The sequence below is a fragment of the Gymnoscopelus braueri genome (genome assembly GCF_963280865.1).
Source record: "Gymnoscopelus braueri genome assembly, chromosome: 22".
NCBI lineage: Eukaryota > Metazoa > Chordata > Actinopteri > Myctophiformes > Myctophidae > Gymnoscopelus > Gymnoscopelus braueri.
In genome coordinates this window covers 17,473,508-17,499,250 of record NC_137624.1, presented here as the reverse complement: position 1 = coordinate 17,499,250, position 25,743 = coordinate 17,473,508, and the positions used below count along the sequence as shown (strand labels likewise).

Sequence of the window (25,743 nt, the reverse complement as noted above, 5' to 3'; positions counted from 1 at the left end):
CGATCGAGGCCAAAAATAAAGCATTTTCGATGGACAAACATGCCTATTTTTGCCGAGCGACACATGTCACCACGACGTCGACACCGTGTGTGTCACCGGAGCATAAATCAAGGCTCTCTACTCATGGGTGTCTCTCAGGGTCCTGGCCCCCCCACGGCATAGGAAGAGCGACAGCAACACGACCTGTCAGCGCCGGTGTGCATAATTACCACCCAGATGGATGGTTCACTCCTGTCTGCTCCCAACCGCTCCTGTCCATTTCTCTCTCTGATGAACGAGGTGAGAGATGGCACCCTGTCATCGGGGGCCGCGTCGCTACCAGCGGGAACAGTAAATCTCCCCACGCTCAAAGTCACCCCCATGTTTGGAGTGGTGGTGGAGGAGCTGAGAAGGTGCGCCCCCTCCCCCCCAACCCCCCCCCCCCCAACCCTGGTGGTGAGTGGAGACCCTGCCTCAAGCCTCCCTATAACCTCACCCCTCCACCTCTATGTACAGTCACTGTTTTTTTTACTGTACGAACCACTGTGCAAGGTCATCATCATCATCACGCATAATTGAATTGCATCTTCATTCCTGCTGTACACATCACTTTTTATTTATTTAACCCATTACGATCGGGAACGCATCATGTGTCATTTTAGATTTCTTTGGCTTTTCAAAAATTGCAGATCTACAAGCACCGAGTGCCGCACTATGAGCTCGTAGATCTGCTATTTTTTTAGCGAACATTTGTCACTCAAATCTTTGCTTCTGGGGGTCCCTGGAACAAAATATATATATACATATATATATATATTTTTTTTTTTAAACTGTTGACCAGTGATAGGAATTGCCTCAGATCTTAATGGGTTAAAGTTATCAGTTTTGTAAAAGTAAAATCTAATTGCTCTAATCCAGACTATTCCTTATAAATTCCATATAATAGAGCAGTAATGTATTGCAAAGCATTCCTCTATGGGGTGTAGCTGGTATGCTGTAGAATTGGAAAAACATGCAGTCAAAAGTGAGTAATTGTAGATCAGTGTTTTTCGATATTGAATTCCAAGAATCCCCAGTGTGATATGCATTAGGCCACAAGGACCCCCATTTGATACAATATCGTTTTTTTAATCTCCGAGACCCCAAACTACACTGTAAAATCCTTTTCATTTAAGTTCATGAAAAGGAGTTAATTTAACTCCAACAATGTATAAATGGAAACAAATTAAAGGTCCATTCGGTTCCATTTGCACACTGTCGGGAGTTCATTGCAATTATTTGTATGACGATTAATCGTCAAGTCAAATTTCACGATAGTGACCAGTGTATTTTACCAGTGTAAATGTACTTAAAAGTACCAAAAGTATAAAGTACTCATTACGCAGAATGTCCCATTTCTACAAGTTTATAACATGTATACAAATCTCTTGAAAATAGCAGATCTACAAGCATACAATGTGTCTCATTGTGAGACGTTGTGAGCTTGTAGATCGTCAATTTTCAAATTGCCGAAATGTATGTAGGGCTGAAGTGGTTAATGTATGTTTTTTAATAATAATAAAGATTTGCAAAGTAACTCAAGTTTTCAAATAAACCTAGTGGAGTAAAAGTACAATATTTGCCTCTGAGATGTAGTGGAGTAGAAGTAAACGTACTGAAAATGAGAACTCCAACAAGGTAAAAATACCTCAAAAGTGTACTTAAGTACAGTACTTGAGTAAATGTACTTAGTTATATATGATAGTGACAGGCCTACCAACAATGACACCAGCGTTCTTGACAGGAACAACCGACTCATCACACTGACCCCCGCTGACCTCCACAAGGATTGATACCCTTGTATCAATCAATCCATACCAGGGCTGCAGGTCCAAATCACTTCAAATCAATAACACCATTATTTCAAACCTTTGCCTCGATTACGATTAATGACCGGCTATACAAAAAAAAAGTGAATATTGCAGATCTACAAGCTCACAATGCACCAAGTTGTGAGCTTGTAGATCGGCAATTTGTGCACGCCACCATTGTACAACAAAGTATAATACAAGGCTTAAGTGGTTACCGTAATCAGACTAATCTATTCAAACTTTTTCATGTCGATTTGTTGATATAAGAAATAAAAAGAATGATATATATATATAAAAATAACGTGTTTCTCAATTATTCGATTAACTTACATGAGCAAGATTAAGTCGGTTATTGGTTCTAAATGTTGGTTTCGATACATTTTCGTGTAATTGCCCAGCCCTAATCCATACTGTCTAGATCATTGGTTCTCAAAGTGGGGTCCGGGGACCCCCGGGGGTCCTTGGGTGGTTACCATGGTGGTCCCCAGCTAAATGTGTTAATACAGTGTCACAATCATTTCAACATTTCATTTTATACTTAAAAAATAGCAGATCTACAAGCTCGTAGCGCGGCACCGAGTGATAGGAATTACAGGTAGAAGAAACATGCACAGTAAACAAATCAAATCTCATTCATATTCCATAACTATACTTTAGATAATGGCAATACATGTGTATGGCAAAGCTCTAACATTAAACATGGCACTTGTGAACATTAGGTCATAACAAGTAAGAATTTCAACACTTATCAACTTATACGTGAAACATAGACTGCATGTTTTTAATGGAGACTTTATAAATAAATTGAATGCAGTATTGCGTCCTCCGTTAGACCCAGTGAGGGCCAACTGACTGAGTGACACAGGTCACAATGATGAGTTTGACAGCTGGCGCCTGTGCCAAAACGCAGAGCACTATGCCAAACTAGAAAGGTGCGCTCAGTGGAGTGCAGATCTCTGCCAGGAAGCACACTCAAACCTCCCTCCATAATTGTGTGTGTATGTGCGATGACATTGTTTTGGCGCTATGATAAAGGACGCTGATATTTAATGCCTTGTATCCATGATCTTTGTACAGGGCCAGACTAGGAACACAAAACAGGCCAGGAATGTAAATGACAGTGCACAATCCTCAGCATTCAGGTTTGTACGGCTCTGACCACATCCATGCTCACTATGTTAAACTAGGGGCTAAAAAAGACTCCTTTTCATTCAAACCAGTAAATGCTGATGATGTGCAGAAAAAACTACTCGCCCTCCAGCCAAACAAGGCCACCGGCCTTGACAATATCCCCACCAGATTCCTCAGAGACGCAGCTACTGCTATTGCCCCCATAGTAGCCCAAATCACAAACCTATCCATCAGCCAGTGTCACGTCCCACAGGATTTCAAGTTGGCAAGAGTAATCCCTCTGCATAAAAAAGGAAGCAAATTAGAACCTGGCAACTATAGGCCTGTTTCCATCCTTTGTTCCATCTCAAAGGTTGTAGAGCGATTAATTCAAGAACAAATCAACAGCTACCTCAGCGAGCATAAACTGTTGTTTGAATTCCAATCGGGCTTCAGAACCTCCCATTCCACTGACACATGCCTACTGTATCTGACCGACTACATCAAACGTGAGGTAGACGCGGGCAAATACTGCGGCATGGTCATGTTGGACCTCCAAAAAGCGTTCGACACTGTAAACCACTCAATTTTACTTGATAAGCTGAGGGCGATTGGTTTTGACTGCACATCACTAAACTGGATGAGATCTTACCTGGAGGGAAGAGAACAAGTGGTTGACATCAACGGAACCATGTCCTCATCCCTCCCGGTGAGCTGTGGGGTTCCTCAGGGCAGCATTCTAGGGCCGTTACTGTTTCTTCTATACATTAACGACATGAGTGCTGCCTGTAACTGCAAATTGTTCCTGTTCGCTGATGACTCGGCACTCCTGATCTCGGGAGAGGACAAGTTGCAAGTTGAGGAGGCGCTCAGCTCCGAACTCTCAAAAATCCGTACTTGGCTTACCGATAACAAACTGTCACTACACCTTGGGAAAACTGAATCCATTCTCTTTGGGACCAAACATTCCCTCAGACAGATGGATGTAAATGATTTCAAGGTCAAAGTCGATGACACAATTATCTCTAGCAGAGATTACCTATTTGGGTTGTGTACTTGACAAATACCTGACAGGTGAAAGCATGGCTACAAAGGTGGTCAAAAGAGTAAACCAGAGAACCAAATTTATGGGCAGAGTTTCCTCTTTTGTCAACCCTCAGGCCCTCAGGACCCTCTCTGGGGCCCTGATTCAACCACTTTTTGACTATGCTTGCACCTCCTGGTACTCCAGCACCTCAGTGTCACTGAAGACTAAGCTTCAAACCTCCCAAAACAAACTGATTCGGCTACTCCTCGGATTGGGGCCCATGACCCACCTTTCTCCCACCCATTTTGCCAGCCTAGGCTGGCTCAGGGTGGAAGACAGGGTTAAACAACTAAAAATGGGACTGGCCTTCAAAATTGTAAATGCAAATTTGCCCGATATGCCCCCAATTCCCGCATATCTGAGTAAATACCTCCAAAAGGTTAGCGACACCCACAGTCACAATACCAGAGGGAGCGTTAACAACAATTTGGTACCACCCACCCATAAATCAAACATGGGCAAATTCTCCTTCTACAGCACTGCCACCCAGGATTGGAATAGTCTAACTCCATCCCTCAAAAAATGCAGTTCGCTGGGCTCATTTAAAAGAGCCTTAAAAAATCACCTTTCAGGAGGCCAAAGGTGGAGGTAGTACCATTTTCCCGTTAGACAGCAGACCCCCCCCCCCCCTGTTCTTGTACATATTTTTTTCCCCTCTTTTTTTATTTTTTTTGTTGTACATAGTGTTATATATTGTTTTTGGCTGTTTATTTTGTAATGATATTTGAACTGTGGTGCCACTATATATGCCTATGAATTAAATACCAAGGCCCTCATTGGAAACAAGTCCGCAAGGACTTTTATGAACGGACCTGTTAGACAAAGTATTTTAAATGTAACTGTGCTGTTTTACATTTTTTGCCTAATAAAATATTCAATCAATCAAAAAACAGTAGCCCGCATGTCTGTCCATAAATAATAAAGTACTTAAGAGTAGGCAGCCACAGCAAGGAAATCAGCTGATCAGTCGGTACAAATAAAATAAAAATATATATAAAATATAAATGCCTTGATGAAAAGGGCAGCACGTAAAAAGGGCTGCACTTAACAAACTAAAACACACAAGTGCTTCACAGGAACAATGTTGGTGTACCTAACCTGCTGAAGAAAAAGAAAGTTTTGACACGCATAGATTAGTAGCTACAATACAACTTTCACGCCCTTCACAAGTTTCAAGTTGGCATTTCTTGGTTTTCTACAGATTTGCTCATGGCCAGCTCGGAGGTGGCTCTGTTTTGTGATTTCATGCACATAGCAGCATGAGATGTGATTGGTCTTCTTTTAAAGGGGAAATACAGAGATACAAAAGTTCAGACAAACCCTAGATGGCTAGGCCTTCAACCATGCAGTAAACATGTATTTCTGCCAACATTTCCTTCAACTTAATCAGGGTAAAACAGAGGTTCTGGTAATTAGTTCAAAAGAGCTACTTGGCTCACAAGTAAATTCAGATTCATAATAACATATTATACCTCAAGCGCGAAATGTTGGGTGTTATCGTGAACTCTTTCCACCTCTCCAAAAACAAGGAATGTTACTAAAACTGCATATATGAATAATTTGACAAAAGTCAGAGCTTTTCTTTCTTCCCCTGGTAAAAAAAAGAAAAAGAAACTTGTGCATGCATGTATTTGTTACATGTAGGCTAGACTACCGACTAGACTACTATGCTGCCAGAGTTTTACCTGGAGCAAAGAAAAGGGCTCCGTTACCATGGTGCATGGTAGTTCAAATGTTTCAACCATTTTAATGGGGGTCTGTCTGACAAAAAAAAAACCACAATATACTTCTGTTAACCCATTGAGACCTGAGGCAATTCTTAAAAATGTTTTCTAAATCCTAATGGTCCTTACACACCGGGGGCGAATTTTTCATGCGAATAATACGTTTTTTTTTTAAACCTTATAAAGTCAATGGAAGCTTCCATGGCGCGAAAAAGCGAAGCGAAAAAGCGTCTTTTAATTATTCGGAACAAGTCCGAATTTTGCGTATATTCGCATAATCGCCGGTGTGTAAGTGCCTTACCAGTTAAAAAAAAAAAAAGAAAAAAAAAAGTTAAAGATTTTTCTAAAACAGCAGATCTACTCAATAATCAGGATTAAAACAAAACAATTTTTTTCTTATTGCATTAAAGTTCTTTCTTGTATTGGCTACTGGTTAGGTTTAGATTTTATGATTATTGTACCTTGCTGTCCCTTGCATCAGATAATTTTATTGATATGCCACCAGAATCCCCCACGTTCACATGGATTCCTCCCACAGCCCACACTCCTGGCTGCCAGTGCCCTTGACAGTGGCATTAGAGATGGAGCTGGTCCCTAGGGGCCGGACTACAATATGGCTCACCCACTGCTCCCATAAGATGGGTCAAGTGCAGAGGACGAATTTCCCCACGAGGCTCAATGAAGACTATTTGCTTTTCCCTATTCTATATCAGTGGTTCTCAACCTGGGGGCCGTGGCCCACTGGTGGGCCGCGAGGATATTGCAAGTGGCCCCCCCAAAAAATGTGCAAAAAAACAAGATTTTAATGATAAAATAATATTTTTTCTATGGCGAACACATGATGTTCTGGGAACAGTACAATATTCAGCTATCATGTCGGATTAAGAAAACAGTAGTGTGCGAAAGCGGATTCCTTGTACAGTACAGTATGAAAATGGAATGTATATGTTTTTACATGCATTCCTTTGGATGCCAAAAAAAATCTGTTTAACAAAAGATTATTTTTACCAACAGCAAAACATTATCAAAATGTCCGTAACTTAACCATTAAGACCTGGAACGCATCTGTGTCACTTTTGTTAGGATTTAGAAAACATTTTTAAGAATCACCTCAGGTCTTAACCCTAGACCTGAGGCCGATTCTAAAAACGTCAAATATTTATTCAAAAAGTACAACAAATGTATGTTGCTATACTGTACATAGCAACAAGAACCCCAAAAGGGGTTCCGTCCTGAAAGGTATAGTTACAAATAGGGGTTCCCGCCCAAAATGGGTTAATGGGTTAAGTCTACATATCTGAAACTACTTGTATCATGTGTCCTACTCTCAGTATGCCCCCAACATTATTTGGACAAAAAAATGTTTAAATAAAAATCCTCTCACACATGACTTTGACATTTTCCTGGAACATGTGTTCGTACAGTATATCCCATGGAAAACAGTTCCCACCAATTCGTAGTATAGCTTGCAAAAGATGACGTGTGTGTATTTTCAAAATGCAAATCATGTCAACTCAACCTTAGTGTTTCCATTATGGTTTTGTTGTTGTCACTTTCTTTTTTTGAGGTTCTCTTTAGATATTTTATTTGAGTTATTAGACACCGTTACTGTGATAGGGTTAGGCATGGTTACTTTGGCTGGGACAGAGTTCTCTTACATAGCTTGGGTTAGTTTCATGTCAAAAATACTGCTGGTTAAGTCCAAATGGAAGGATTAGCACACTATATCATTAGAAAAAAGGTACATCGCTTTTTTAATACTGTAGCTATATCTATAATTTGCAGTCGGACCGTGCTGGCCTGGGCCGGTTAGTACATTGAACTGAAGGTCTATCTAAGAAGGCATGCAAGTATGCAATTAACCACTTACATTCGACTGTATATACTTCATTGACTGGGGTACCCAAGGATCCTTTGGGTCCTTTTTCTTCTGTCTACACCAACTCTCTTAGCTGAAAATAGCCTGTCTGCTATTTTCCCCAAATGTCCTCCTATACCATGCCCAGAATAGGCACGCTAGAGTTCATTTGGTTCATATAAATTGCATTTTATGATGCGAAATATGCTGTATAAAGTTGGATTGACTGTTAGCTAGATTGTTGTGTGGTGATCCACTGTATAGAACGTTGTGAGGTGATCCAGTTAGTTTAGTTTAGCTTTTTTCCATCCACATCAACAGTACCATAAAACATTACACAACTGTAATCCTTCATTTCTTTCTGGTTGATCGAAAAGGCATAGGCTGAAGCTCAGAGCTTATTATATTTATGCCTATCCTTTATACATGTAAAATATTCAATATTTAGTTGATGGAACGTTGCTCTTTTGATGCAACTGCTTATGTCAGCTTCAATGCTACCCTTCTCTTATACTTCAACTACAGTGGCAGCATAATGCAAGTGATCACGGCAAGGGGAGAAAAACCTGGCCTGACCCAAATACAGAGCAGGGTCCCCTCACATAGGTGTCCCTTTGATGTTTTCTTCCTTTTCTATATCTTTATGCTCTCCTGTTCAACCTCCAAGATGTGGCTTTGCCTCGCAACTCCCCTTTTGATAGCCGTTTGTTCTGCTTGGCTTTGACTGGGGGGAAAAAGGCCTGTGTGTGGAGAGGACCCGGGATGTTGATGTCTTGAAACGCGGTGTGCACTGCGCTCTCCTTTTCCACTAGTCTTTATGTATCTCACTCACTGTGACCCAGTGGTGCTTCAGAAGCTTCAGAGAGAGTGTGTGTTTTTTGTCATGGAAATGGTAGCGTGAAAAGGTGGGACGGGGAGGGTTACAGCGAACATTTGTGTTTGGTGTTTTGTTATTGTTTTGTGTTTGTGCCGCTCTGGGGTTGCGCTACTCTCGTCCCCCGTTCACTCCCCCGCCGTCCTCGCATCTGGCTTAAAGTTAGAAACACTGCAACACCCCTCCCAGCCTTTTTCCCCTCTCTCCCCCCCATTTTTCCTTTCTCTTTCTTACTTTCTTTCGTGCTCCCGTCTTCGCTCTACTTCTCAAGAAATAACCTTCTGTTGCCTTTCCCGGGTCCCAGTGGACCAAGAGATAAAAATCCCTACTCGGTCTAGGGGCTCTGTGAAGACAGCGGAACGCTTCTCTTTTCTCACAGTCACAGCTCCAGGCAGTATGGAAGCCTCTGCCCAGCCCCCCCCCCTCCTTTCCTCACACCCTCCCTATTACTCCTTACTTTCTTTTCGCCAGATATAGGAGCTTTTCTCAGCAAGCGCTGGTGTTTGTGTGAGGAGGTCCTAGAGGGACGGCGGGATGGATTGGATGGATGGAGTGTGAGATAGTGCTGCGGAATAAATCTAAATCTCTCCTCACTCTCATTGCTTAGCGGCAATCTCCATCCTTCAAGTATACTGGGGAGTTAAATGCTGAGGATACTCCTGTGTGGATCACTGGGAGTGGTTCTGTGTGGCATGACAGTTTCCTTGCCCTTTCTCTTTAAAACTCACAGGTCTCCTGTGATTGGTCAGGTCATTTGGCACCTCCATTATTCAATTGGTCTCCTCCTACGTGTAGTTCCATTCAGACTTGTTGGCAGTGTTTTGGCAGTGCCGAAAAACATAACTAAACGGAAACCCGATTGAATTGTACTGAACCTAAACTCAAAACGACATTAAATTCAACTGAAACGAAGGAAAGCGAAAAAAAAAAAAACAGAGCAGACATAATTGAACTGAACCTTAATAAGATAATATAAGATTCGATAAGATACGAAAGATACGCTGACATTACCCAAAGAAAACAACCTCAAATAAACTACTCTAAACTAAAATGACCAACAGAAAACAAACTAAACTACAGTCATCTGGTGGCAGCTGGATCTGCCAGATGAATCAGTTGCCGGATCCAGACATGTCTATTTGTTTAATTATGAACCCTCAATTTGTCAACTGCCTGAGGATATGCACGCTGAGACCTGTTGTAATAGTAATGACTATCAGCATAAAATGATTTATCGAAGGTGGTGCAGCAGTGGTAGTAGGGATTATAAATATATATCTCATAATGGCTTGGTGTAAGTGTGGGAGAGAGAGAGAGAGAGAGAGAGAGAGAGAGAGAGGTTCAGTAGCTCTGTGGCCTGAAGCAGTTAGGCTCTGCTGTTTGTTTAACCTTATCAGGGGTTGTCGTTCCACGCAGGTCGGCATGGAGTGGATTTCAAAAAGGAAACCCCATTTATTACCTTCATGCACAAGCTGACTTCCCCTAGATATGAGCCCTGTGCTATGAAAACAACCGCTCATAGGCACAAGTTATTTGAGTAGATCTTAAGCCTTCTCTAGTTATGTAATTGTGGCTTATCTTAAACTCAGCTGTGTAGACCTATCGTGACGTTACTGCAGTGCTGAGGCGGGTACATGCTGGGATGAGTGTAGATGACCCCGTTAAAAAGCAAGAGTTCTGGACCGTTTTTAGATGTTCGGTGTGTTTTTCTGTTGTTTTGGAAATCACCAAGGCTTCGGAAAATAAGCATCCCTCGGAAAATGACAATATAATACACTTAATAATATGGGCTTATAATTGGCTGAGTATATTCCCGGAATTTCCGCTCCGCTTGTGTCGTTTAAAAAAATCCCCAAAAATAACATCCGAACAATTTCTTGTAAAAGATGCAGAATCTGAGAGATAAGGAGACCAGTGGCCTATTTGTTTGACCTCCATTTATCATTGTTGCTGCTTTAGTGTTTCAAAAGACTAGTCTCAACGGTAATGATCTCCAACGAACTGTAGTCAGATAAGGGTGTTTTATGGTCTGCTGGTTCATGAAATAAATATGTTTACGAAATACAATTAGAGCAAAAGAGTAACCTTGGTGAAGACATTCACCTTATGAACCACACATACCCTTGTAAGATCCTTCCTCATACTTCCACTCCCGCGTCTCCCTCTCTGCTTTCTTGCTGTCTACTTCACTGAGTAGGCCTAAACAAGAATAAGAGCAGTGGTGTAAAGTAACTAAGTACATTTACTCAAATACAATTTTGAGGTAATTTTACTTTACCGGAGTATTTCCAATTTTCAGTACTTTTACTTCTACTCCTCTACATCTCAGAGGCAAATATTATACTTTTACTCCACTAAAATTATTTGGAAACTTTAGTTACTAGGTACTTTGTAGAATTAGATTATTATTACAAAACATACATTAACCACTTAAGCCCTATATACATTTCAGCCATTTGAAAATAGCCGATCTACAAGCTCACAATGCGTCGCATCGTGAGCTTGTAGATCTGCCATTTTCAACATATTTGTATACATTTTATACATTTGAAAACTTGTGCAATGGGACATTCTGCATAATGAGTACTTTCTACTTTTGGTACTTTAAGTACATTTTGATACCAATACTTTTGTACTTTTACTCAAGTAAATTCTTTATTCCGGACTTTCACTTGTAACAGAGTATTTCTACATTGCAGTATACAGATACTTTTACTTCACTGAATAAGAGCCTAAAAACCCCGCTAGCCACCCCTAGTGGTTGTTCTGCCCTCATCATCCGCCCGGCAAATCGTACGCTGTGTACAATGCTGGACGAACTGGAACAGAAACAACAACAACAACACTCCCACGTACTTTGAGAACAGAAGTGGCACTCGTCCACATCTCCTACACAGTCCAACACAGTGTCCTCACACATTAGAGCTGGGTGGGATTACAGTGTCAAAGTACAGTGAGACGCACAAGATGTTTCTGCGTTCCTTTTACAGCGTTGTTATGTCATTCCTGCACCCCCGGCGGCATCACATTCATCCTAATGACCTCCCACAGTCCTCCTCGCAAACTTGACATTCGTAGGACTCGAGCCAGGACTGCCTTGGCATGTTGCCCGAAAAAAAAAAAAGATGAAATCACACACTCAACAAACCAACGCGGTGATTATGTTTTCATTGTTTTGCCATGTAATTCCCACTCCTAGAGGGGTCTATTTTGTTTATGGAGTATAAATATTATATGACTATTCAAAATGAAAGAGAAAGAATGCTCGCAGCACATAACTCACACCAAATGCAAATATAGGATTAATACAATAGCAGGGGGTACATGAAAGTTTCGAATACTAAAGCAAATTAATACATTTGTCAAACTTATTTTCAAGACGATTTAAAAGGTTTTCCCAGTTACTGAGGCAACCATATGAAGAGATTTGAAGGCAAACAAACCTAACCTTTACCCTGCACAGACAGAGTGATATCCACAATGTTCATTTATCCATTTGTCAGTCCAAGAGTGTACAAATTGTACAGTCTCAGAGCTTAAATTAATGGAGGACTTTACTGCGCACCTGCAGTCCTTGGGCTGTTTCAGCCACTGTGACATAGGAGATATGTACAATGTATTGTTTGTACCTCTGCTGCAAAAAGCCAAAATACTTGGTTCAGTGCCTCGGTGTGACTGTTGTCTAGACAATACAAGTTCATGCTGAACCACGTTCATTATAACCTCAGCCTGGGTAAAGGTTACGTGACGTCTCATGGCTATTGTCAGAGATATGTGTCTCTAAACGGAGGTACAGGCACATGGTAGGTCTTCAACCCATTAGGACATATTCTTAAACGGTGTGCCGAGGCACTCTGGTGTGCCTTGGGATTTTGTGATAACCACACATTGCAATATAAAGGCCTGTCACAATTATGACATAATCTTTTAATTTCTTTGTATATTGAAGTTATTTGGAGTTTTCTTACGCAGCCTAAAATGCTTTTTTATTTATATGTTCCCAATGTTCAATGCCATGTTCCGATGTTCAGTGACAAAAACAATTAAAACGTTAATCGTAATTATTAAGTAATAATCATCAAGTAAAATGTCACTATCATGACAACCCTAGCAATATATAGAACTATACTATCTTTGTGTGCACACATTTCCCAATACAGAGTTAATTCTATACCCTAAAATATATTTTAACCACTTTCTACCTGTCGTCCCCATTTTGGCCGTAAAGTCGTTTTCCCCATCACAAATTTTCAACCTGGGTTCATATCCTGCAATCTGAAAGTTACAGATTGCAGTTTCATAGTAGAAACAGTAGGTAGGATTACTAGTTGATCGTTACAGAAGTTTCTCTCAGCAATGTACTACAGTCCACCAGATGAAAAGCCAACGCTGAAAAGGCTTTTTGTTCCCCACAGTTTCTGTAGAGGAAGCGTAGCAGTAATTTAGGAAGAATGCAGTAAATATGGGCATTCAACGATGGCTACATCTTCATCGCACAGACCTGGATCAAACAATGTCATTCTTTCTCAGGAAATATTTGTAATACTAGGAATACTTTCTCTATGGAAGACAGGCAGGAGATTTAGCATAGTGTAAAAAGGCTTAACCATGTCACTACTTGACTAGTCCTAATGTGTTCAATTCAATACATCCAATATCATCCAATATATTTAGAGTAAAACAAGCCGAGTTATAAAATAACTCAAATTTATTTTATTTTAGTGGTTTATGCAATTAACCACTTTCAACCAATTTTGGGCATAACATTATAGGTGAAAATGTTCAAAACATTTTCATAAAATGTAAAGTTTGTTTTTTCAAAAAGAAAACAAAAGGCAGATCTACAAGCTTACAACACGTTGCGATGAGCGGCGGTGTGAGCTTGTAGATCAGCTTTTTCTTCACAATTTGTCATTAGGCAAAGTATGTAGGGCTTAAGTGGTTAATCGACGGTAATGAAGAGAGCTCAAGTCACTTTTAGTGTTTATGTTCTGTGTGGATGGCTTCCTATTGACCCTCTGACCCCGTGGCCCCCGCTGCCCTCTGGCCATACTTGGGGTCCACAAAGTCAACTGGAACAGAATAAACAACAAACATACAGCTTGGCCACAGATTAGAGAGAGTTAAGTCTGATTTATGACAACTAGTTGGGGCGGCCAAAGCTGAAGGTCCCAGGTTCGATTCCTGTCGAGGTGTTCCTGAGCAAGACACTTAACCCCTAACTCCCCGTGCTCCTTTGTCGGCAGCACTCTGCTAGGTGATGCTGAAAAAGTTCCTCGTGGGACGAAATAGGTTTAATTAATATTATTTGTTATGCTTTGGCAGAAATAATGTTGTGGCATTACAAAAATATCTATAACTGAAACTGTACTGTGTGTTTACACAAGTAAATAAAACAAACTAAAATCATAGAGCAAATTTCCTTAGTCAATATAAACAAAGAAAATAGCAGATCTACAAGCTCACAACACACTGGAGCCTAGATCTGCTATTTTCCATATTTTATGAAGATTTTCGGACGATTTCCGCCTATATTGACATTGACAATACCGTATGTTGACATGCCCAAAATAGGCAACCCAGGTTGAGAGTGGTTAACTGTCACACACACACACACACACACATGCACATGTGCGCGCACAAACACAAACGTGTGTGCGCATCCTGCCTGCAGACGACATCCTGTGAGGAATGCGATGGAAGTAACAGAGAATCACAATGCATTTCACACCCCTTGAAATCACAGGTCTGCTGCAAAACCCTCCCAGGAGCATGACGATCATGTGTGACCGTGACTCCAGTCCATAAACACTGAGAAAATACAAACACAGAACAGACAGGCGAAACTGTGATTTCCCCCCAAGGGAGCTCCAAAGTAAACTGCTACATATCGTCGCTGTCGGGCATAAACCTGGTCTCCATATTTCAACTTTTTAAAGTAATGCTACTTCATTGCACACGCTCGTGTAGAGCAGCGATTTTTTTTGTTGCATTTATGTAACCGTATAAATCAAGTGTGTGTGTGTATATATATATATATATATATATACACACACACACACACACGCACACACACAACATACTGTATATATTTATTAATTTGTATTATTATTTTATTAACAAGACCAGGAGACCTGGTTCTGCCAGACCCAGAATAAGTACTTTATAAGATCAGAGCACTACGTCACCGGACTTCACATGACGTGTCAGCCTGTGTCTATGCCCATGTATGGACGAAAGGGGGACAGACTTTTTTGGCTGGGGCCGGAGGACAAAGTGACCATGCCCATGTATGGACGAAACAGGTACAAAGCCTCATGTAAGCCCGACCCCTTGGGTCTGGTAAAAACAAGAGACAACTGAATTACATTTAAATGTTAATTAAGAACAACCCGCACACTGTGGAATAAAATAATGGTTCATATACCACAAAAACATTATGAAAAGTAAGGAATATCAAGGTGAGCCAGTCCATACACTATTCTACTCTTACTCGATTCCACGAAATGAAAAAAATGTGTATCTGGGGTGCTCTCATACAATGGTGTATTACATCAGTATGACATCAGTCAAGCTCGGGTTGTTTGCTGTGGAGTTCTTTTTCTAATGATGAGTCCTGTCCCATCACGTTAGGATGGTGTCATCTATTTCTTCATTGGAATCTGGGAGGCCGGCTATCTTCTTCAGGGATCGGCGGTGACATTCTGACAGGAGGTTGTTACTGGTGGAGTCCAGGATGGCTGTGACGCCCAGCATGGTCTCCTCTCCCTGGCGCAGTCGAAGCATACTGACGATGGCGTGCTCGCTCTGGGCTCGGACGACGGAGCTCTTGTCCTTGGTGTTGTCCAGCAGACTCTTCAGCAGGGGCTTGACCAGGCCGGCATCCAGGGAGGGCGTGGCCGGGTCTTTGAATATCCACCAGAGCACCCGTTCCGACACCAGCCTGATGTCGCTGGACTGGTTCCGGAGACACTTGACGAATTGCGACATGACACGCTGTGACACGCCACTGCTCCCTGCCGTCTTGAGCTGATGCCTCATCAGATAGCCCATGGCTCTAATCCCACTGCTGGCAATGGGGATACTGTCAGCGGTAGCGCTGGCTAGGATGGCGTCGCTCACAGTGTCACTGTACTCCTCCACACACAGCAGCTCAGGAGCGGACTTGACAGCGATGGCCAGGGCCATGCTGCGACCATGTTGCGCCATCCAGTCCAAACCCGAAATGTCAGCCAGTACGTGCTGAAGTAACACGGTTCTAAGCTCGTCTTCTGACAGGAAGGCACACAGCTCGCCAACACAGCCAGCTGAGCACATACGAGTTGCATCCTTATCGTGTCCCAGCATGCCAAGCAATGTGGCGGTGATGTTCTTGCGGATGGTTGGGTCCACCTTTGACCCCGCGCCCCGGATGACAAACCTTAAGGCTTGGAGCATGGTGTCCCTGACTCCTGAATCCTCTGCATTGCGGATGGCAGACAGCTGCTCCGTGAAAAGTGGGTCCACCTTGGTGTGGATGAACACCAGCTGGCCCAAGGCCTCAGCTGCCCTCAGCCTCACAGCACGACTTGAGTCCTGCAGGGCCTTCAAGAAGGTAGTTTGGAGCTGGGGTAGGAAGATCTTCAGGCTAACACCCACCTTTACCAGCAGCGCGGTGAGTGTCTCCAACAGCGCCGTCTTCACTGTCCAAGCAAAGCGGTCTCCTAGGATACGAATAAGCGGTCCAGTAATGTGGACCACTGATGGCCGCAGGGCCTCAGGGGAGGTCAGTTTGATAACTGCTCCCAGTGCTTTAGTGGCCTCCTCCTTCTGCTCGGGGCTACCCGTCAGTAAACCTTCTCTCAGGACGGGCAGAATGCAGGTCACACCCTTCTTGGGCAGACAGAAGCCAGGCAAGTGTTGGCCTTTGACACTGGCGGTGACTGATCTGATGTCTTTATGCAGGTCATCGATCAGAGCCAGTTGGCTACTGGCATCCAGTTTCTTGGTGATAGAGTTGATGGTGTCCCAGCTCTGTACCAAGACTTCTGTGTTGGGGTCACTGAGCAGGCGGATGAGGCCCGACAGCAGTGTGGGTGTGTGGGTGCTGTAGTCAACACGCGTGCGGGTGACATAGGCGTTGAGCATGGTGACGGCAGCCTGCCTGAGACGAGGGTCGGAGCCTTGTGTGGCCTCCAACAGGTCCTCTATAATGATGCATTGGCCTACCTCTTCTTCCACAGAAAGGATGACAGTTTGGCAACTGCACAGTTCCTGTGCCCCTTCCTCAGTGTCCATTTTGTCTTTGAGGGAGGAGAGCAGAGCGGGCAGAATGGCCCTGAGGTGGCGTGTCAGGGCATCTCCAGCCACGGCAGACAGGAAGGCCAGCACACGCGTGTTGACCGGAGGAGCCGTCAGCTTTGGAATCAAGTAGGGCAGAAAATGCCTACTCTTCATTGCCATCACTTGTTTCAATCCATCCAAGGCAAACTCGGCCGTCTCCTCGTCCTCCAGCTGCTTGAGCAGGGCAGGCATGATGTCGTCCAGCGCCTGGTGGCCGAAGGTAGCGTGGAGCTGCTCAAAGGTTTTGGCTGCAGCCTCTCGTACATCCTTGAGCGGGTCACACAGAGCCTTCCTCACAGTGGAGAGCACGGATTTAGAGAACATCAGCACCGCATCCTTGCTCATGGACTTCATGATCTCACTGAGGCTGATGCAGACCCCCTGTCTCTCATTACTCTTGTCAGAGCGGAGCCCCTCCTCCAGGATGGGTATGATCTCTGGTAGAATCTTTTCTCCGAGTTTCCTCACCAGGTCGCCCAGTGTCCGTGCGGCAATCGTTCTCTTGTCAGGGCAGGTGGAGGCCAGGAAACCCAGCAGCAGGTTGAAGAGGGTGGGGAGGATTTCTCTGAGGGTCCGGGGAGTGTTAGTCACCACAATCTTCCACACGTGGAGGGAGGCCTGTCTCACCACCAGCTGTGTGTCTGTGCGTCCCATGTACAGACCAGAGAGGACGTGGTTACGCCGCTCTGCACCAAGAGCACCAATGATGGCCTTGTTGGACTGAGCAGTGCCAAAGTTGTCGTCCTCGGAGGAGGTCTCCGTTGTCATTTTTCCTGTCACTCCTGAGATATGGAATAACAGATCACCCAGTAGCTGTACGGAGCTGAACCTGATTCTCCACATATCATCAAACAGGCCCTTTTCCAGCTCAGGTAGCAGCAGGGCAATGGCCGTCTCGGCATACATGCTGATGATGCGCTGGCCAGCGAGCAGGGCTGTGTCCCTCACATACTCGTTGTCATCAGCCAGTGCCTTGAGAATGCAGGGGATGATGGGTCCAACATAGGGGGTGAACTTCTCTCCAAAGGTTAGGGGCAGGTATATGAACATCATGATGTAGCCATCTCTGACATGGGAAGCGATGTCCACCTTGCTGGCTGTCTGTACCAAATCTGGCATCAACTTGTCCAACTTCTCCATTCCCAGGCCAGCCATCACCTCGGCCAGACCTTGGGCAGCTCCAGAGCGGTCTACAGAGCTCTGCTCAGAAGTCAGGGTTTCCATGAGCCAAGGCAGCAGGTCATCAAAGGCCGTCTCTCCCATGCCCTTCACCATCGCCCCCAGCGCCCTGGCTGAGACTGTACGCACGTCTGGTACTGGGTCCAGTAAAGAGGTCTTGAGTCCAGGTATGACACTAGGCAGATATGGGGACAAGTCCTTTTGGTCAGTGAGGGAGTACATGTTGCCAATGATCTGTGCGGCCATCTTGCGAATATCGGTGGAGCGGTGCTGAAAGGCCCTCTGGACGATGGGCATGATGAGGGCCAGGGAAGGAGCATCGATGAAATGGACGAACTTGGTGTCTAGCAGCGTCTGCAGGCAGTTCTGTGTCTTACGCGATGGGTCAGTTAGGGCATCCAACAGGATGGGAGTTATAGCCAGGATCTCAGGGTTGCGCATGGCAGAGACAATCTGTCGGAGGGCCTGCTGACCGGCCTTCTGCACCTTTGCATGGGAGTCTGCCAGCACCTCCGTCAGCTTGGGCACGATGCTAGGCAGGCAGGAGGACAGCTGCTTAGGAGCACAGTATGCCATGGCACCTAGGAGCTCCACAGAACCTACTTTAGTTCTCCAGGACTCCTCCTCCAGGGCCACCAGGAGAGAGGGCAACAGCAGCTTCATACCATGGGCACTTAGGTTCCTCATCACAGCCTTGGCACAGTCATCAGCAGCCTCTCTAACATGTTGGTTTCCATCCCCAAAGCAGAGCAGGAGGTGGGGAAGAACATGAATGACGTAGGGCTCAAACAATTTCCCCAACATGTTACACAGCATCTCAAAGGCAAACAGGGAACCTTCCCTGCGTCCAAAGTTCTGCTTGTCCTGGATGGCATCAGTCAGTATGGTCATGATGTTCTGCTGTTTGAGGGCCAGAATGCCCAGGCCTTTGACCAGGCCGGCCAGCCCGTAGGCCGCTCCCTTCCTCTCAGCGTACTTATCACTCTCCAACAGCAGCTGCAGCAGGTTTTGTATGATGCCTGCGGCATCCTCCTTGATGGCAGGGACGAGTGCTGGCAAGCAGCTGGCCACAGACTCTTGAACCTGTTGAGAAGGAGTGGAGAGGGCTGTGATCAGCTTGGCCACAATGGGCCTAACCTTGGGATCACTCTGGTTCAGATGTTTGGCCAGGGAGCCCATAAGGATGACCACACTCTGGCGAGCGGAGTCGTTACTCGCTTCCTGGGGGGTGTCCTTCAGAAAATCCTCAAACACAGGTAGCAGGGAGCTGACATTGTCCTTTCCATGTGTGTTGAGAGCTGAGAGGGCAGCGTCTAACATATAGCGCTGCACCTTAGGGTGGCGATCGTTCAGAGCATCTGGAACGAAGAAGTGGAAGAGTGGAGTAATCTGAGCCTCATCCAAGTACTGGGACAGCTTGTTCAGAGCCAGGGCAATACCACACCTGGCCTCCCACTGGTCTGGTGGAGAGTCAGAGATGACTCTGCCCATGGCATCCAGGACTGGAGGTGGTCTATAAAGCTTCTTATGGTAGAGCTCAGTGAGCTGGCCGAGGACAGCGGCTGACTGGCCTCTGTAGTCAGACACTGCGCAGGACAAACCCTCGGCTGCGGCGGAACGGACCACCTCCTCGTGGTGGGTGACATCACCAATCAGCAGGGGGAAGATCTCAGGAACTAGTTCTAGACATAGAGTCTCCCATAGCTTCAAAGCCAGGGCTCTGCCCTCCTCCTCAATGTCAAACCTGGCAACCCAAAGTCTGTGAAGCAAACTCAGCCCACTGGCCTCTGAACTATCTGTGGGCAAGGCGAACTCCATGTCCAACAGGCCCCTGAGAGCAGCACCTCGTACGGAAAAGCAGGGTGACATCAGGGCATCCATAAGAACGTCTATCTCTGGCTGCTCAGCCACAGCACAGCCTTTCTTGCCTCCAGCACTGCAACACAGCGCTGTCAGGCACTGCGACGCAAACGCCTGGATTCTGGGGGTCGCCGTGGAGATGATCTTAGTCAGCAGCAACAGCATGCTGACACGAGGCAACAGCTCTGGGCCGTTCTCGTCTATGACCGTGTCCGTGCTGTCTTTGTCAGCCCTGAGCTGGGCGTGCACGTTGACGATCTGCAGGGCTCTGATCATCCTGCCCTCTGCCTCCTCTGTGCTACCTGAAGACCGCCACAGCATGGCATTCAGCAGAGGGAAACAGAAGGAGAACGCTGGGGCTGACAGTGGAGCCACATCAGTCTTGCCCTCTCTGGTGGAGACAGTGTGGTTGTGTAGCAGTGCAACCGTCCGCTGGAGGGCTATGTCCAGGTCCTCCTGCCCCCACTGCTCGTCCAGATCACACTCTGGTTTCACCAGCCGCAGGGTCACCTGACCCATCAGCACAGCTAGATTGTGCAGGTTTTTGGGCATGAGGCACACTCCAATGTCCAAAAACACGTGTCGGAGGCGTCTAGCAGCCAGAGGGGATTGGAGGAGGGGTATCAGGACCTGGACAACGCCAGGGAGATGCCAAGAGATCTGTGGTGTTCTCCTCTGCAGAACCCCCTCTAGCAGGCCCACAGCACACTGAAGCTCCATGTCTAGCCCTTGAAGTTGTTTGCGGATGGAGGCTTCTTTATCAAGTTGGACTTGCACAATCTGCTTCTGTTTGCTGGTGAGCTGCACCTCATCCTTGATACGTTTCTTCTTGAGCTCCTCTCGCAACTCCAGCTCGATGATTTGTTCCTTGTAGGCTTTGTTCTCTCTCTTCATGTTTCCTTTCTTGGAGCTTTCCTGCTGGGCATGCTGGATGATGCTCTTGTCATAGAGCTCTCCCTCAGGGCTCAGCATAATGGCATACTCCTCCCTGGTGACCTGACACAGAGCTGGACTGGACAGCCATGTAATCACATGGTCCATCACCCGTGGCAACAGCTTGGTGGGTGACAAACAAGACAGGGCAGCCACTGCATTCTTCACAGCCTTACTATAGGCACTAGCCTCCAGAAGACGAGGTACAATAGCCTCCAGGTTTCTCTCTATGAACTCCTCTGCCTTGATATTCATAGAGGACAACAGTAGGGGCCAGAGGCCTGGTTGAGCTGCAACTATGGAGGGGTGGTGAGTGACTATGAGGATCTCCATGGCCATGTTCTCAGCCTCCGCTGGGTCACCCCACTGGCTAGTGGTGGAGCAGACAACACACAGGACCTCCAGCAACACACGAGGGGGTATGTAGCTACAACTCACCTGCGTCACTTCTCCTGACTCTGAAACCAGGGCATCCTGGGGCAGCACTTTGTGTTTATTGATGACTACAAAGAGTTCTCCCAGGAGGCCGTGGGCAAAGCTAGATCCTCCCAGCGAGGAGAGCAGCTTTTTAACTGTCTTTTGTGCTTTCTGCCTCACATGCCACATAGGAGACAGCAGCACGCTGATGGTGGCATGATAATACATCTGAGATTTGCTAGTGTTGAGCCTATGGGCATGGTCCAGGAAGAGTCTCTCGCACAGCAACAGCACCGTGCACAGAGTGTCCTCATTGGCCTGGGAGAGGAATTTCTCTGTGGTGAATAGTGGCTTCTTCTCATCCAAGACCATGTTCCAAAAGCCAGCAAATTGTCTCTCTGTCTGCGTCTCCAGCAGAGCCAGTCGACTCAGGAGAACAGAAGCAGCCACACCCTCTGAGAGCAGAGCATGTTGGGAGTTCTGGGCAACAGATTTCTCCACTGTTTGAAGGAGCAGGGGCACCAGGTCAGATGCCTGTCCAAGTGTGTCACCTTTAAAGGCCCCCAGCATGGCCTGTAGGTAGGCGTGTCGGACAGGGGAGGTGGAAATCTTGAGGGTGAAGGCTTTCTTCATCCAGTCCGACAGAGAGCTGGGGACTTCCACAGTCAGACGAGCAGTCCACCGGGAAAGCACCGACACGGCATGTACCAGGGTTCCCTCATGGACTTCTTGTTGCAGATAAGGGATGAACATCACAGCCACATTAGAGCTAAGAGTTTCACTGGAGGTTCCCGACAAAGCATGACGGCTGCAGCTGGCAATCCCTGACAAAACGCTTATTTTCTGGGCAACAGCCATAAGCTTTCCCTCTGACCCTCCAAGGATTTTAAAGAGGTGTGTGACGATGTCCTGAACAGCGGAAGGGTCTTTGCAACGCTGGCTGAGGTTCTGCATGGCCTGGACTGCCTCCTCCATCAGCTGGGGGTTATTAGCCTTCAGCTGGCTTGCGATGGCCTTTCCAACATCCATGGCATATTCACTGAGGTCAAGAGTCACTGAGGCAAGCAGGCAGGAGATGGTGTGCATGGCGTTCTCTGGGCTGCGGAGCATGGTCTTTTGCAGGGCAGGCAGTAATATCACCTTAAACTCAGATTGGGACACGTGGCCCAATAAGGAGCCACTTTTGTCCAGTATGTGTTGCTGTGGCCTTGTCTTGCTCATGACGACTGTCTTCACATACAGATCCAGTAGGGCATTCTTATGCTTTTCAATGGTCCCCATGTCTTCCTGCAATGTGCAGAAGTCCAGACACACCCCTAGCATAGCCAGAGTGGTGGGACTCTGGTCGAGGCTCAACAAGGTGCTGATGTACAGATCAACCAGTCCAGGGCTTTCTTTCCAGAGGTGGCAGAGGTTCTTGATGGTTGACTTCAGGGCAGTATCCTGAGCTCCTCCCACCACCTCAGCCAGAAGACTACTCTGGACCTCCACCATTTTCTTCCACAGAAGTCCTTCTCTTTTCTCTGGAGACAAAAACACAGTGCGGCCCAGAAGGCACGTCCAAGCCAAGCCAGTAAACGCTGCTGAAGCCGTGCTCTTATTGGGCTCTCCATTGTTGGTGAGCCCACTGTTTACAAGGCAGTGGAGGAGGCTGGTTGCCAGGATGTCAGGTTGACTCTTTGCCAGCAGAGCAATGACAGACAGAAGCTCTCTTCGAGATGCAGCATCCCTGTATCTGTATGGGGTGAGACAGAAGAGCTTGCACAGTCCTTTGATAGCAGACTCTGGGAGTTCTTTGCCACTTAAGCATTGCTTCAGTTCTCCAAGAATCTCTTTGCGTTCATTTACACTGGCTGTAGTCACTTTCACAGCAAATTTCTTCAGTGTGTCTGAAACCTGCGTGTCCGCTGTCATCTTGCTGGGTCTGGATGGATGCAAGAAGCGTAGATATGCTACTTTTGGAAGATTTTGAAAGTGAAAGTTGAAAGTGTCCGTCTGTGGGTTTTACAAATATTTAACAAATTAAATGTATTATTAACAAGAGATTGTGACTAAATCACATTGGCTCTTTTTTTCATTTCCCGAAAAGTAACGGTGTTGGAAGTACAGTAAACCGACAGTGGCAATATCTTTTGGGTAAAATGGAAATGGTAAACGTGCTATTAGGGGAAGGTAATTGTTGACTGGGACCACGACTCGCCGCAGTGGTGTCCAATCAGAAATTCACCAGAGATACCTAAGCCGTGTGGTTCAGATTCCTGAAGGTCTGCTGAGAACTCTTTGAACATAGAACTGCAGGTGATCCTTCAGTGGGGTGATTTGATCTAGCAATCCAACTGAGGTACAGTAGACTGCTTTTATATTGTTCGGCTGTGTGTACTGAGTGAGGTCACAATGAGCCGTCCACGCCCAAGTATGGAGTTCCAGGTTCACCGAAAAGTAGCTGATCTTCAAGTTAACAACGCGTCGCAACACAGCGCACTGTGAGCTTGTAGATCTTCTATTTTCGTCCGATGCTCGCTAGGGTTGAAGTGGCAACGATTTAACCAGAACATTCAGAAAATAGTCAAATTATGCTATGCCAACAAACAAGAAAAAGGGGTGGAGATGTGTGTATTGCTAAACAGAGTTGAGTCACGTGAGTCTTCTTGGATTACTGCATGTATTTTCTAATGTAGAGAAAAGCAAACAAATTAGTGAGTCATGTCACCCGAGGTGATGTCCTTCTTCAGAGTATTGTCTATTAGACTAAATGCTGTTTATGGCTAAATAGCCACCTGTTTACTAATAGCTCTGACCTTTCAATGGACCCTTGGCCCCTTCTACACTCTCCCTGGTCCCTGCCTACATGTGTGTTAGAGCAGTGGTTAGTGGTTCTCAAACATTTTCATGTCAAGGCTGCAGACACCCATTTGAGAAGATTTTGTGCCATGACCCCCATGAGAGCTCATTTGTCAACATTTGTCAAAATTTTCAGAAATGGCAGATCTCCCCTGGGGGTCCTTGAGAACCAGTGTGAGAGAGAGGGAGAGGTGCGGCCATTTGCCATATCCTTAAATAGCCCTCGTCTGACGTGGATTGTGCAGTGTTGCCAGATTCTGTGAGAGAAACAAGCAACCAGGTCTAGGAAAACCAGCCCAAAAGAAGTATGGCCCACATGAGCACTTTAACATGTACATCAGCTATTTGAAAATAGCAGATCTACAAGCTCGCGACGCATTGTGAGCTTGTAGATCGGCTATTTTCGAATAAAATCTTGCGGGGAAATTATAATAAGCAGATCTGGCAACCCTGATTGTGCATGTGAATCCTGATCACATGAAGCAAAGAAAATAGATTTTTTTGGGGGGGGGGGACTATTAATAAAAATAACCCTACGGCATGTTTTACTTCCCATATTCATCAGTTTCCGTTTTAAGCAGTGAGTTCATAAATAAGGCTGCAGTCAAACAGCAGTGTCAGCCCCTCATGGCGCACCGTGTGCAGGATGTTGGCAGAGGAAACGGGAGCAAAGAGAAAGTAAAAACGTTGCACAAGGCCACGCATTCAGAGTGCTGGGGCCAGCGGTTTCATTTCGGCTCTCATCTCCTTTCATCTGTTTGCTCAGCGACTGAAGAGTGTCTTAACCTGATTATTAAATCACCCCGTAAACCACTCCGTCAAATCCAGAACACGCTATGTTCCCGCGGATGAAGGCCGCCAATTGTTGTTTTTATGTTTGTCTCCGTCGGCCACGAGGAACGATCGGAGACCTTCACAGATAGTGCTCGATATTTTTCCTTGTGGGGGAAAAAAGGGGAGGTTTGTGTCAGATTACAGGATCAATCTGAGGTAGTGCATCAAGCCAGCCTGGAGGCTGGATACTTTCAAGGGTCTTCGTTCATTGTCTTTCATCAGGCATCAAGGCAGAACTGGGGAGAAACGCAGCAGATAGTATTTGCAGATAAGACCAGGAGAAGCATACTGAACAGTATCTTAAGATGTTTCTTCAGGTCCTGTAAACCGATCACCACAAAGTGGTCATGCTGCATTTCTTCCCATTTATGCCTTGATGCGTAATGGGGATCCACCGACCGACATGTTGTGAATAAGCAGCTTAACCACTTAACCACATATTTTGAAAATAGACGATCTACTGTCTGCTGTCTATGGCATTGGTTCTCAAAGTGGGGTCCGGGGACCCCCAGGGGTCCGTGGGGGTGTTCCAGGGGGTCCCCAGCAAAATGTGTTAATATAGCATCACAATAATTTTAACCACTTTAGTATTTTTCAAAAATAGCAGATACACAAGCTCATAGCGCGGCACCGAGTGCCACGCTATGAGCTTGTAGATCTGCTATTTTTTTTAAATCTTGAACCTTTGTGCAAATCTTTGAATATATATATATTTTTAAAGCGAACATTTGTAACTAAAATCTTTGCTTCTGGTGGTCTCTGGAACAAAATATTTGTAGATGGGGGTCCGCGGCCAAATACATTTTGCGGGTCCTTGACATGAAAAAGTTTGAGAACCACTGGTCTATGGCATACCCAAAACTGGTAAGCCAGGG

At 45.5% G+C, this 25,743-nt stretch overlaps 1 protein-coding gene across 1 annotated transcript; it reads right to left on the bottom strand.

Moving 5' to 3' along the window:
- Positions 1–15,106: 15,106 nt before the first annotated feature.
- On the bottom strand, positions 15,107–23,107 carry LOC308078160 (stalled ribosome sensor GCN1-like; the record flags this gene model as incomplete). Its single annotated transcript, XM_080419282.1, has 1 exon — positions 15,107–23,107. One exon carries the CDS (start codon positions 23,105–23,107, stop codon positions 15,107–15,109), a length of 8,001 nt encoding a protein of 2,666 aa, XP_080275408.1.
- Between the last annotated feature and the right edge of the window lie 2,636 nt (positions 23,108–25,743).